Genomic DNA, 13,974 nt, shown 5'->3' with positions numbered 1-13,974 from the left:
TCAGATGGTTTTTGAAAGTCAGTCTGAGCAGGCATCTGGCCAGAAAAGCAATTAAAATGAGGAGTGGGGAGAGGTATGGTACAAAGAGATGCAAGTTTCAAATAGAGAGAAAGGATTTGGTTCAACTCAGAGAAGGCTTAGACTAAAGCCAAACAGTGCTTGGAAGAACTCCAGGGGAAGGAACTTGCTAGAACGTTGTGTTTTTCAAACTGTGAATCATAAAATCAATGTAGTAGGTGGCCTCTGAAAAGTCATTTTTGTTACTAACCTAATCCAAAGCCATAACACAATTAGAAAGTACAATCAATACATTGCTGATTTGCACTTTTATTCTCAGCTTTCCTGTTAGAGTTATAGTTTGTGAGGTCACTGAGTTCATCCCTTCTTTGTCTGGTGTGTTGTGGACTTTCGTTTTATATTGGACTTCTCTTGTAACACAAAAGAGCATATGAATAGCACACTTCTCAGTAAATGTTAAATATATAAGGATGGATCAAACATTTGTCAAAGTTATGTCAGGGTTGATGAAGCATGATTGACTTTAGAGAGCCCCAGTTTTAAGGAATCCTCAACTTAGACATCTCTCATGGGGAAGGGAAGCCTTGAAAATATATGTGACATGATCTCTTATCTACAAATCTCAGTTCCTTGTTCATGGAAAAGGAAGTGACAGAGCACCATCAGGAATGCACTAAATAGGGATCATATAAGAACCTTTCCCCCTTTCTTTGTTATTTGTTCCTTCTCTTTTCTGTCTGTAACCCTCCTTCCACCCCTGACCTACACACACACACACACACACACACACACACATCCATGAGCTCTGGATAAAAGTATAAATAAGGACTCATAACTGTATAAATCAAAGAAAATTAAATAAGTAAAAGGATGCTAATCCATCTTTCAGTTTTTAAAATCAGGCTGAGCTCTGGAAACTGGTTATAATGAAGAAAAGCTTCTTTCAAATTCATTAGGTAGTGATTCCATGATCTAATTTTTTCTCATTAGAAGAGAGTGTGATAATATCATCATTGGCAGCAGAAGGTTAAAAGATAACAATAGTACTTCAAAAGACACCATTAAGAGAATGAAAAGGCAGCCCACACACTGGGAGAAAATATTGGTAATACATATGTCAGACAGTGATCTTGTCAACAGAATGTATAAAGAACTCCCATGAATCAACAATAATAAGATGAACAGCCTGATTAAACAAGTAAGCAAGAACTTGAAGAGACAGTCACAAAAGAATATGTATCAATTGCCTAAAAGCACATAATAATATGCTCTATGTCATTAGCCAGCAGAGAAATTTAAGTCAAAACCACAGGAATTAATAAAAGGAAAAAGACTGGCAATATCAAGTATTGACAAGGATCTGAAGCAGTGAATACTCAGATTTTGCTGGTGTGATTGCAATAATTGAACAACCACTTTGCAAAATAGTTGGGCAACATCTTATAAAGTTAAACATACACTTGAACCATGAACCTCCACTCCTAGGTGTTTACCCAAGGGAAATGAAAATCTATGTACATAAAAAGTCTTGTGTATACAAACCAGCTTTATTTGTCCTAACCCCAAACTGGAAAAAAACCCAAACATTCATCAGTGGGAGAATGGATAGACCAATCGTGGTATGTTCATGTGGTGGACTAGTACTCAACGATTATCGGGATTGAACTACTGATGCAGGCAACAACATGGAAGAATCTCAGAAGCATTATGTGTGAAAAAGGCCAGACACAAAGGAGTATATATTATATTAATCTACTTACATGAAATTCTTTAAAAAATTCAATGCTAATAATAGACTGTGAACAAAATAAGATCACTGGTGGCCTGGGGTGGAGGTAGTTTGACTGCAAAGAGGCATGAGGAACATTCTAGAATGGTGGAAATACTCTGTAATGACAGGGTTACATAAATGACTCAAGCAATTGTGAAATTAAAAGCTGTGCATTTCATTGAATATAAGCTATATTTCAGTAAAGTTTTTTTTTAAGTAAAAAAAGAGCTCTAGTCCCTGTACTCTGATTACCTTGGCATATGGGAGATACCTCACTTACCCTCCTTATGGTAACTGTTCCTAGTTATCTTTGATAACCATTGCCCTGAAGAGAGAGAATGTTTATACTTGCAAAAGCATAGTGCATTGTATTAAGCACATTAAATGGAGATCCCCCCACTAAAATGAAGCACAACAGATAGGTGGGATACGTGGAAAGGGATACATGTCCAGGATTTAAACAGCACAATTTGTGTTTGTCTTTTAAAAATAAATATAGGAGCATCTGAATGATTTTTGTTGTTGTGCTACATTAGGGGTCAGTAAACTACAGCCTATGCTATCTGCCTTTACACTACCCTTGAGCCACAATTGGTTTTTGTATTGTAAGGGGTTGTTTAAGAAGAGAAAGACAATATGCAACAGATATATAAGTGTCCCTCAAAGCCTAAAATATTTACTATTTGGCCTTTTACAGCAAAACCTTACTAATTCCTATTCTGTAGTCTTTGATCAGCAGGATCCGCCTACTGTAACTGATTCAACCTCCTAAAAACTCGAACAGAGTATCTTTTTAAAAAAAATTATAATCTCGGCAGTTTGAAGTATTAGTATGTATTAAGCATGCAGCCTCATTTCCTTTCCTATAAAGACTAAGGTGAATATTAAGTTGAACAGTATGATAGCTGCTTCTCTAGGAACACTATATTTCCTATGAGTGGACCTCTGGCTCTATACTAGCCGGCCTGGTTGCAATGATAAAGGTGGTAAATAGCTAGAACATTTGTGACAGTGGGTGCATGTGTGGCATGAGGCTTTCCCAGCCATTCTGCTTAAAATGCAGGCAATACTAATTGTTTGTGGTTTGCCCCAGTGGTATAGATGGGAGGAGTCACCCTTCATCCTCTGAAAAGTGGGAGAGTAGTTTAGAAGGTGTCCGAGAACATAGCCTCGGAGAGAAGGTAGCCTCTAGTAGAGGCTAGGGAGGGTGATTTTTTTTTCTTCTGTCTATTAGGTTAGGGGATCTGCAGTATACTTTCACAGCATTAAGATTTCCCCCGTATAGAGCATTAGAATTCCCACATCAACTGTGGAACCTTCCCACCCTCTTCCACTCTTTGGTCCTTCTTTCCGCAATCTCATTTGCCTGACCACAAACCATAATGGATCTTTAAAAATTAATTCAGGTGCTCTGAGCATCTCTTTATTCCATATTCTAAAGATGAACCTGGGGATAATGGGACATCTAGAATTGCTTTAGGAAATGTACAGCCTCTTTGGGAGATCCCACTGGGCTGATGGTTCACGCATCCAAGTGGAGGGATCCGTGAGATTGTGGTGGACAGGCCAGCAGCAAGAACAAGCAGCAGCCTGATGTGAGCTAGCACTTAGGTTAAAATCTGTGAATGTTTATGATCTTTCTTTCTTTCCATCTTTTCTCTAGGCCTACTCTGTCTACGATGAAGACATTGGGTACTGTCAAGGACAGTCTTTTCTTGCTGCTGTATTGCTGCTGCATGTAAGTAATTTTCCATGTAAGAAATGGCATGGTGCTGCCAAGTTTATTTTATTGTCTGCTTGGTTTTGTCCTCCCTTCCTCTCCTCCATTTAGCTGATGGAGATTACACTTGGCACATCTTTTTTAAAATGTACTTCTGGTGATAAAGGAGGAGATCTGATGTCACCAACAGGACAGTTTCTCAATAGAATTAATTTTGCTGGTTGGTAGGGAATAAACTGCTTATTTGGAGTTATTTTTAACTAGAACCCTCTAGAATTAAAGAAGTCAATGTAACTGCCCACATGTGAGCAGGACCAGGACCATCATGAAGGAACATGACAAGGAAATCTTTTATCTTTTCTGTGATGTATTTTTGTATACACTCTTTCCTCTTAGTCTCCTTCATTTAACAGAACATTTATTGAGAATCAGTTGTCAGTAGTGGGCTAGGAAGTGGGGTTACAAATAATAATTTATCATTTGTGTTCTCAAAGGCCTCTTGAGCTAGGATGGGGCACAGGTAACATAGGCACATACCTATTATTTTAATTCTTTTTATGTCTCTGTGTTGATTTTTGTCATGATCACTATAGAGGAACTTATAGTGTGCTTGATGAAAGCAATGCACAGAATATGAGAATAGAGAGGAAAATTACCCAACTCAGCTCTGCCAGAACTTTCAGCAAAGACTTTCTAAAGGAGGTGGTAGCTTTGCCAGGACATAAATATTTGAGGTTGGGGGAGGCGAGCTGGGTAAGAGAGGAAGTAGAGATTGCTAGACAGAAGGAACAAGGTAAGCAAATGTATGGAAACACAAAGCACACAGCATGTGAAGGGAACAGTAGGAAATGACAGTTTCTATACCATTGCTATAGAAATTGTGTGCAGCGAGAGCTGTGTGGTAAAAATGGTCATATGGGCAGGGACCAAAGTATGAAGACTTTTTAATAATGTCAAGAAATGTGGGCTTTATTCTAAAGCTAATGAGGAGCCACTGTTTAGTTCGAAGCAAGGGAATGACAATTAGATGTTCATTTCAGATAAATTCTTATTATATCCATGTAGAGGGTAGAACTGAAGGGAGCAAGCAACAGCAGAGAGACCAGTTAGGAAATGCCGATATAAATGAGAGCTGCTGAGACCCAGAGAAAAAGAAACAAAAACATGCAGGAGGCAAAATTGGTAGGTTTCATGGATGGATTGACAAAGGAAGGGTCAAAGGTAGCATGTCCAGTTTTCTTGCTTAGGTGACTGGATGAACTATGGTATTTGGAGCCGAGATAAAAAACACATGCATTGAGACTGAATGGAGAAAAAAGGTTAGGAGTTGATGAATTTTGTTTTGCAGTTTGTGGGGGTGGTATTTTGGAGGATATCTGAGTAAAGCTGTCCAGCAACCAGCTGTATACTGGAGACTTACACTGAGGGGAGAAATCAAAGCTGAAATCATGAGAGTGGATTAGATCATATAAGAAGAATAAATAGAAGACGAAGAACAGGATAGAGCCCGGGAATGCCACATACTTAAAGGGCTGACGAGGAAGAGGAATCCTTGAAGAACTTCTGGATTTTCAGCAGAGAAGAAGCATTGTATAATGTCAAATGCAGCAGAGAGGTCCAGCAAGTTTAAAACAAAAGCATTTCTTTTAGGTTTGCATTCTGGAACTGAGAAACAATTATAGTAGGTTCGTGGTCCTAATTCTGATCATTTGATTTTAATGATAATATATGGTGGTTCTATTGTGATTATTCACTTTGAATTTGACTTCTTTCTTTGTGGCATTGTTATCTGTGTACGGTCTTTTTGATCTTCTCCTTGCTGTCCTTTTTTTGTCATCTCCACAGCCCATGTTCTCGAGATTTTCTGTGATTATTAAGTACTTTATAGTCACAATTTCTTGGAGCCTTTGTTCTATTACCAAATCCACCTAGCATCTAGAATAGTCAGGTGCCTACCACAAGAGGCTGGAGACTGTAAGCAGTGACATGGACGTGTTCACCAAGTTGCAGAATCATCATTCTTCTAAAAGGAGCTTTTATGATCACTCTGATGAGTAGCTGATGTTGAAGCCAAGGATGGTGAAGCTTTGTCTTTCACAAAGTAATCTTCACATATATCACAGTTTAGCATGTTAGACCTATAGCCCCATTAAACACATGATAATATATTGATTAAACTTCAGCGAGAAGAATATCACTCCAGGATGTCTGTTCTGAGACGTAACAGAAGTTTAGTTAACTGTAGGTTCATATATATTTGGACACACTTCCTCCCTGAAAAAGAAAAAAAAGAGAGAGTGATTCAAATAACTAGGAAACTCAAATAACCCACTTTTTTTTTTAACATTATCTACTCTCCTATTATAAGGGCCATGTAAAGTCAGCCATTATAAACATATTCAACAAAATTGCCTCCAAAGCATGTGACAAGATGAATAGAAATTCAGTCTAGTTTCTACACTTTCTACATTAATAGAACTATGCAGTTGTTGCCATGGCTTGTAAAAATAACTGGAAATATAGAAATGCCTTCAGAATCCTGGAGGAAAGATGAACTGATATTCAGTGTTAATGAAAAACATCTTAGGTTGTAATTTTTAATTGAAGGTACATATGATAATTCTATTAATCAGCATATTTCATTGACTGGCCAACCCATCCATTAACCAATTTGAATAAGAGAAGTTAACTGTAATTTTTTCTTTTCCATATTTAATTTTGCCTCGATGGTTTAAATAGGTAGAAGAATACAGTCTGGCTTAAACAATTCATCAAATGCACTATCTCGGGTTCCAGGGAGATACATTATTAGGGTCTTACTGACTAATTTTTTATCAGTTACATAAGCTATTGCTTCTTTTTGCTGCCAGACACCCTTTGGCAGCTCCATATTAATCATTGTCAGAACCTGCCTCTTTCTGGGATGCTGTCTTTTCCTTGCCTGTGGTCATTTATATTTCACATTCCCTGCCTAAGAGGAAAGAAAGACCAAAAATGAAAGTAGGTTCAGCAACAAAAATTTAAAATTTTTAAGTTTTTCCATGTCTAAATAGTTTGAAGAAATAAGTATTTTCTCCTGGTGCTTGGAAATTTCCAGATGCTTTGATAATAGCTTTGTAACTTGTGGTAGTTTAAGCAGTGAAGAATTAAATTTTTATCACAAAGATGCTATTATATCTATTGATGGAATTATAAGAAATTTATCATTTACAGATCAGAAAAACTTACAGCACAGATTGCTTTTAAGCATTTTAGTATTTATCTGCCTTTGAAGTTAAATATGCAAGTTATCAGTAATATCTTCATTATAAGTATAATAAATAATATCCTTTTATATATTTCATTTATTCTAAAAATCATATAAAGTATTTTAGAGTGTGGGGAGGGTGGGGGGGACTCGAGGAGGGGGAGTCAAGGAAGGGAGGGAATACGGGGATATGTGTATAAAAACAGATGATTGAACCTGGTGTACCCCCAAAAAAATAAAAAATAAAAAAAAAAAGTATTTTAGATAATTTTTAACCCCAGTATATTTCTCTCACATATTTATGGTCAAGCAGCTTTAAGATTTTTTTTTTTTAATTGAACATACACTTTTTGAGACTTTCAGAAAATTATGCTCCTTTTTAAGTTTAAATCACCATACATATACTAGTATCAGCATGTATGGAAGCTTTCCAACTGCAAAAGGATTATTTTTGGATAATTCAGACTATTCCCCCCACAAAGAAGACAAGCTTCATACAAGATTTAACCAGTGGGCTTAAGAAATGAGAAGCAGAGCTATTTCTTACTTTTCCTGAAAATAAGGATTCTACAGAGTCCAAGGTAACAAAATAGAGACTTCCTAGTTTCTTTTTATGTATATATAAGTGAAAATATTTGTGCCATTATATTTTTTAGGAATCTTCCTGCTACGTGTGATGTAGTATTAACTCAAAGGAGTCTAAATTAAAAAGGAAATCGATGGCTCACATAACTGGGAAGTCCAGAGCAGAGATGCTTTTGATATGGTTGGATTCCAGAGTTCATATTTTGTCATCAGAAATCTGTGTGTCTGTATCTCTGTTCTGCTTAGATTTTCTTGCCTGAACTTATATGGGCAGGCCACAAAGTGGGCAGCCTGGCTGCAGACTGCCCCAGCTTCATATCCCCTCAATTTTACAACTTCATTTAAAAGGAATCACCTTTTGCTATAGCTCCTGCACTTAAATAAACAAAACAAACAAGCAAACAAAAACCCTGAAGGACTCTGGTTGGCCTGCCTTGGTAATCTGCCATCCTTGAATCAATTACTAAGGCAGGAAAGGTAGAGTATCTGATTGGCATGGCCCAGGTCTGGAGTCCGCCTCAGTGCTGGCAGTGAACTGGATCAACTCCTCCTGAAAAATGGAATGGTTTTCCTACAAGAAAAGAGGTTTTGACATTAAATGATAGGGAGATAGGATGCTAGACAGATACATCACATTATCTTACAGTGATTCTTTACTACAAGAGTTTTAGTATATTTTTAATAAGCCCTTCTATACTCCCAAATCACTTTTTCATTATAAATCCAAGAGGTTTTCCTCTTCTCTGTTAATTCTTGCATCAGTGCTTTGGAGCCACTCCCCAGCATCTTCTCTCTGTGTCCGGTAAATACGCTCAAGACATTTTACCTTAAAAAAAAATCCTCTTTTGATCCTCCCGTTTAGCGCTCTCAGGTCTCTTTGCCCTTTCAAAGCTGAACCCCTTCAAAGGATAATAAAAAGCACAACTATGAATTTGAATTGTGGTTTAATACCTTTCAAGTTACATGACCTTGGGCAAGTTTCCTGAGCTTCAGTTTCTTCATTTATAATATAAAATGAAAATAATATTATCATCCTTCTAGGGTTCTTATGAATATTAAATACCTTGTATTATAAGTGTAGATTCTTATTTTGTATCTGGCACAAAAAGAGTGCAGCCAGGGGATTAAGTCCAGGCTTTACTTAGTAGATGTATAGTTATTGGCAACTCACTTAACTTCCTTGAACTTCACTAGTCTAATATTTAAAATGTAAAAATAATACCTACTTTACTGAATTTTGTAAGGATCAAATGGGGTCAAATGAATGAATGCCTCTAACAATGCTATTCTTCGTAAAACTAATAATTATTTTGCTGGCCAATTTTTTTGGGGCCCTAGCTTATATTGAGCACACATAGCAAACTAATATGTGGTACAGTATGTTTTAAGACTTACAGATAGATATTAAATTTAAATGTATTTCAGCATGTATTTGATTTAAAAGGAAAATAAACAGAAGTTTTCATCTGTTTGCTTTTCAATTTGTAAACAGAAAATGAAGACTCATTAATTTATGGTTTTCAGAATAGCCACTAGCATCTACCTTTTGTTGAAGAAAACAAAAAAAAAATCAGTGGAATATTCATTACCTTCATGGAAAAAGGGAGACTGACTACAAAAAGGTGTGAAACACAGTTATGTGAAATAAAAAATTTAGTTTTATCCTAAATAAGGGGATTATTTTAAATTATCAACATATAATTTTACTTCAAAAAACATCTTGATGTATGTTACTTCCCTTGAGTCTTAAAGACTTTTGAAGTACTGAGGCTGCTTTGTTTTGTGGTTTGTTGCAGAAAGAAGCAGTGAAGCGTAGCTACTGGCTCCACTGAGTGATTTACCTGTTAGTACAGATGGCAGTTCATTACCAACATTTGTTACCAAACAGTGATTACATCATGTTTGACTCTCAGATGGTGCATGTGAGGCAGGTGTTTAGTTTTGTATTTCATAGAGCCACGGATGATATTTTACTATCCTAAATTATAAGATTTTTTAATGTTAATCTCTTCATTTTCCCAATAAAACAATCATGATTCCATGACAAAGCTCCTGTACACAGCCAAGGTGGATAGTCACTGTTAGAGACACATCATAGTCCAACTTCTTAATATTTTATTTTAAAATATATTATTCAGTGATTTATTTTTGTTATATTTTAAGACATATCAATCACATATAAATGACAAATTGGATTGTCTAGTTCAATGAAATATTAATCATTGTAGTAAGTTAGTCATTTTAATGCTTTTAAAATGTAGGTGGATGCCACAATACTACTTAGTGGGGTTACCCACTCTTGTAGTAAAGTGAAGTTTGATAGTACAGCTAGGTATTGATTCTCAGATCTTGATTGATTTTTTATGTTAATTGAAGGACAAACTTAATAGTACAAAATACAGATAATACAAACATTTCTTATGTTTAGTATTTATAATAATCTTAAAAGAACTCAGGTACTAATACAGTTACATTTGGATGCCCCTTGCTTCCACTTTCACACCATTTTTGTTGGCTCTCATCTTCACAATTGCAACAAATTGCCCTGTGTGAATGACATGCCTTCATTGATAAAGGCCCGTGTATTCAGAGTTTTGTAAAAATTATCTTAAGTAAGTTTTGAATACTTGCTATTTATTTAACTCTCTGTGCTAAGAGTTTTGGGGGATACAAAGTTAAAGCACTGCCCAGAGGTTTGTAGGGGCATACAAATTACTATACTACATGCCACAAAGAGCTTTGGGATTAAGAGAAAGCAAAGATCTCATCAGGTTAAAGTGAATAACAGACTGTGTTCTAAGTGCCATCTGTGATCAGCCTTAAAAGATCAGTAAAATTTTAAAGACATAACTATGCTACATAGTATACCCCAACCCAGCCATTCACCCTAAACTTGTGTGTTTTAACTCCATGGGGAGCCTGGACACTAGCCTGTCACTATTTAAGTAGTAAAAAGTGTGAGGAGCAGGATGGGGACATTCTTCCCAGTGATACATAAGTGCTCTCATTTATATGAAAAGAAGCACATTTTGCTACTTCCTTTTTTTAAAAAAGTTTTTTTATTGTTTTAACATTTTTTAAATCTCTCTTAGCTGCAGATTTCTTTCCTCTGCAATGGAAGTAGTAAATATCCCCTACATTGTAAGACTGATGAGTGAATTAAATGAGATGATGCATATAAAAAGAAAAAAATTTCTTTTGTAATTTTTTGACTAGATAAAATTTTCTACCCATTTATTTATTCATTTTGATTTTTTTGAGTACCTGTGTATAAAGCACTATGGTAGTTGACGTGTAAGACATAGTCTCTGTGTTCAAGAAGGGAAAGAAAAGGGAAATCTACATTTATTGGTCACCTACCATGTGCCTGTGTTGTCTCTCACATACATCTCATTTATCCTTACAACATCCCAAGGTGAGAGCCTGAGGTGGATACCCAGCTCCCTCAGGATTACAGAATGCTTCCCAGGAGGCCTACTTTGGTCTCACCTCATAGAAATCACTAGGGGAATCTGTGAGGCTTGACCACTAGAGATCAGATAGAGACAAATAAGGGGTTGGGACTTATAACAAACAATGCTGAAATCTTGGCAGGCCACATTCCTGCTTGCAGTGGTACCCAAGGAGAAGTCCCAGCCTGTATCTCTGCCCATGTGCAGAGCCAAGCCAGTGACCTCATCTGGCCAGAGAAATTGGTTGGCAGTTCTGCTTGATTTAGATCCTCAGTTAGTGGACCATACTGGCCATAGAGGCTGTTCTACTGCCCTGCCCAGGAAGGGAAGCAAATTCACAGGCCCCACACAATTGCCAGTATAAGCTTCAGTTCTGACCTTCTAGGAAGTTTGGCCAGAGAACTGGTGAAGCTGCAGATCCCATCTTACAGCCCTGGTCAGTCAAGTAGCCAAGGGAGCAGCCCTGCCCAGCTGTTGAGCATAGCCCCTGCCCCTGCATAACCAGGTAGCCTGAAGAGTCACGGTGTCAGCCTCAGAGCCCAGCCCATAGTACCATCAAGCCATGGAGTCCAGCCTACAGTCCTGCCCAATTGCTAAACACAGACCGCGGCCTCCTCTAGTCAAGGAGCCAGGATACTAACCCCATCCGACCACACAGCAAAGTCTTTAGCCCCACCCAACTGTGTGATATAGCTGGAAGCCCTTCCTGATCAGATATCCCATTCTGTTATCTTGCCCAACAGTGGAACACAGCCAATAGCCTATCTGATCATGAAGCCAAGCCTGTGGCCCTGCCCAGCTTTGAAACACAGCCTGTGGCCCCACCTAAGCAGAGTCAAGCCAGTGGCACCATCTGGTGGGGAGTACAACCTGATACCTTATCCAGTCAGGTATCAATAGCAGTTGGTTGGATGCTATTGCAGAACCCAGCCCATAGCTCTTCCTAACTGTAGAGTCTACCCAATGGTGCCACCCTACCAGGGAACATAGCCTTTGAACTTGCCTATCCAGAGGTGGTTGCAGAGCCCAGCTGGTGGCTAGTCTGGCCATGGAGCATAGCCAGCAGCCCCACCCAATCAGTGAGTTCACCAAGTGTCCCTCCTTGTATGTGGATCCCAGCCAGCAGGCCCACCCAACTGCATAGTCAAGCCAGTGTCACCACCGCTCCCTATCCCAACCTCAGAGTGAGACTTTGAGAGCAAGTCCTGCTTTTGCCCATGGATGCTACCAGCATTATTCCAAGCTAAGCTAACTGGTGAATGTCTTTCCATGCTACAGCAAACCTATAATGTCTGTAAGAGGAGACTGCTTATTCAGGTGTGCAGATAGCAATGCAAGGAATCAAGGATCATAAAGAATCAGGTAAACATAACATTACCAAAGGAAATTAATAAAAATCCAAGAATGGGCTCTAAAGAAATGGACTATCTGACAGAATTCAGAATAATCCTCTAAAAGAAGTTTGGTGAACTACAAGAACACACAGACAACTAAATGAAATTAGGAAAGGAGTGACGAGAAAACAAGTTCAACAAAACAAGAGAAATGTCAAACAAACAGAAACCCTAGACCTGAAAAATACGACAGAACTGAGGACTTCGATAGGGAGCTACAACACACTCAACCAAATGTAAGAAAGAAATTAGTGAACTAGAAGATAGATCATTTGAAGTTATCAAGTCAGAGGAGCAAAAAGAAAAAAAATGGAGAAAGACTTATAGGATACTATCAAATTATACAATGTATACATTATGGGAATCCTAGAAATAGAAAGAGAAGGAGACAGAAAGTCTATTTAAAGCAATAATAGATGCAAATGTCCCAAACTGAAGGAGAAAATGAACTTCCAGATTCATGAGGCCCAAAAGACCTCAATGGTTACAATCTGAAAAGGGCTGCACCGAGACACATTATATTTAAACTGCTAAACATGGAAGACAGAGAATTTTGAATGCAGCAAGAGAAAAGCCACTCATCACATACAAGCCTATTGATAAAGACTGTTGAGAGACTATTTAGTTTCTCAAGAGAAACACTGTAGGCCAGGAAGGAGTGGGGTGGTATATTCAAAATAGTGAAAGAAAAAACCTGTCAACCAAGAATACTATACCTGGTAAAGCTGTCCTTCATAAATGAAATAGAGATAAACAAAAGCTGAGGTGGTTCATCATCACTAGACCTGCCTTTCAGGAAACACTAAAAGGCATTCTTCTAGCTGAAATAAAAGGATGCTGATTAACATCATAAAAACACGAATGTGTAAAATTCACTGGTAATGGTAAATACGTAGTCAAAGTCAGATTCTCTAATGTATAATGGTAGTACATAATTCACTTATATCTCTTTTTTAAAAATTACAAAGCAAGTGTATTAAAAATAACTATAACTACAGTAATTTTTATCACAATATATATAAAAAAGATGTAAATTGTAACATCAGTAACCTAAAGTGAGGTGGGAAGAATTTAAAGAATCAAGTTTCTGTATGCTATCAAAGTTAAGTTGTTATCAACTTAAAATAGGATGTTTTAATTATAAGATATTTTATGTAAGTCTCATGTTAACCATAAAGCAAAAACCGACAGTGGATTCACAGAAGAGAATCAAAGCATACCATTGCAAAGGATCATCAAATCACAAAGGAAGACTGTAAGAGAGGAAGCCAGGAACAAAGGATTTACAAAAAAGAACACAATTAACAAAATGTTAATTGTGAGTCCTTATCTATCAATAATACTAAATGTAAATGGATAAATTATTCAATCAAAAGACATGGAATGGCTGATTGGATAAAGAAAAATATAACAAGATCCAATGATATACTGCCTAAAGAGACTCCCTTTAGCTTTAAGAACACATATAGACTGAGAGTGAAGGGATAGAAAATGATATTTCAAGCAAATGGTAACCAAAAGAAAGAGTAGAGTTAGCTATGCTTATATCAGGCAAAATAGACTTTAAGGTAAAAATGTTCAAAACAGATGAAGAAAGTCATATAAAAATAAAGGAGTCAAATCATCAAGAGGATATAACAAATTATAAAATTTTATTGCACTCACCTATATGTTTAGAGCACCTAAATATATAAAGCAAATACAAACAGAACTAAAATAAGAGATAAATAGCAATACAATAATATTTGGGTACTTTAGTACCCTACTCTCAAAAATGGATAGATCAT

The 13,974-nt window shown here is 37.1% G+C and overlaps 1 protein-coding gene across 3 annotated transcripts in view; it reads left to right on the top strand.

Moving 5' to 3' along the window:
• The window catches only part of RABGAP1L (RAB GTPase activating protein 1 like), a 665,842-nt gene that overhangs the window by 398,275 nt on the left and 253,593 nt on the right, over positions 1-13,974 (top strand). For all 3 annotated transcript variants that reach the window (XM_057728667.1, XM_057728668.1, XM_057728669.1), the window contains exon 15: positions 3,453-3,527. In XM_057728667.1, the coding sequence (XP_057584650.1) occupies positions 3,453-3,527 (75 nt within the window). The remainder of the gene's footprint in view (positions 1-3,452; positions 3,528-13,974) is intronic.

This window comes from Hippopotamus amphibius, chromosome 3 (assembly GCF_030028045.1).
Source record: "Hippopotamus amphibius kiboko isolate mHipAmp2 chromosome 3, mHipAmp2.hap2, whole genome shotgun sequence".
Taxonomy (NCBI): Eukaryota; Metazoa; Chordata; class Mammalia; order Artiodactyla; family Hippopotamidae; genus Hippopotamus; species Hippopotamus amphibius.
The sequence above is the reverse complement of the archived record's forward strand: the minus strand, read 5'-3'. Positions and strand labels throughout refer to the sequence as shown.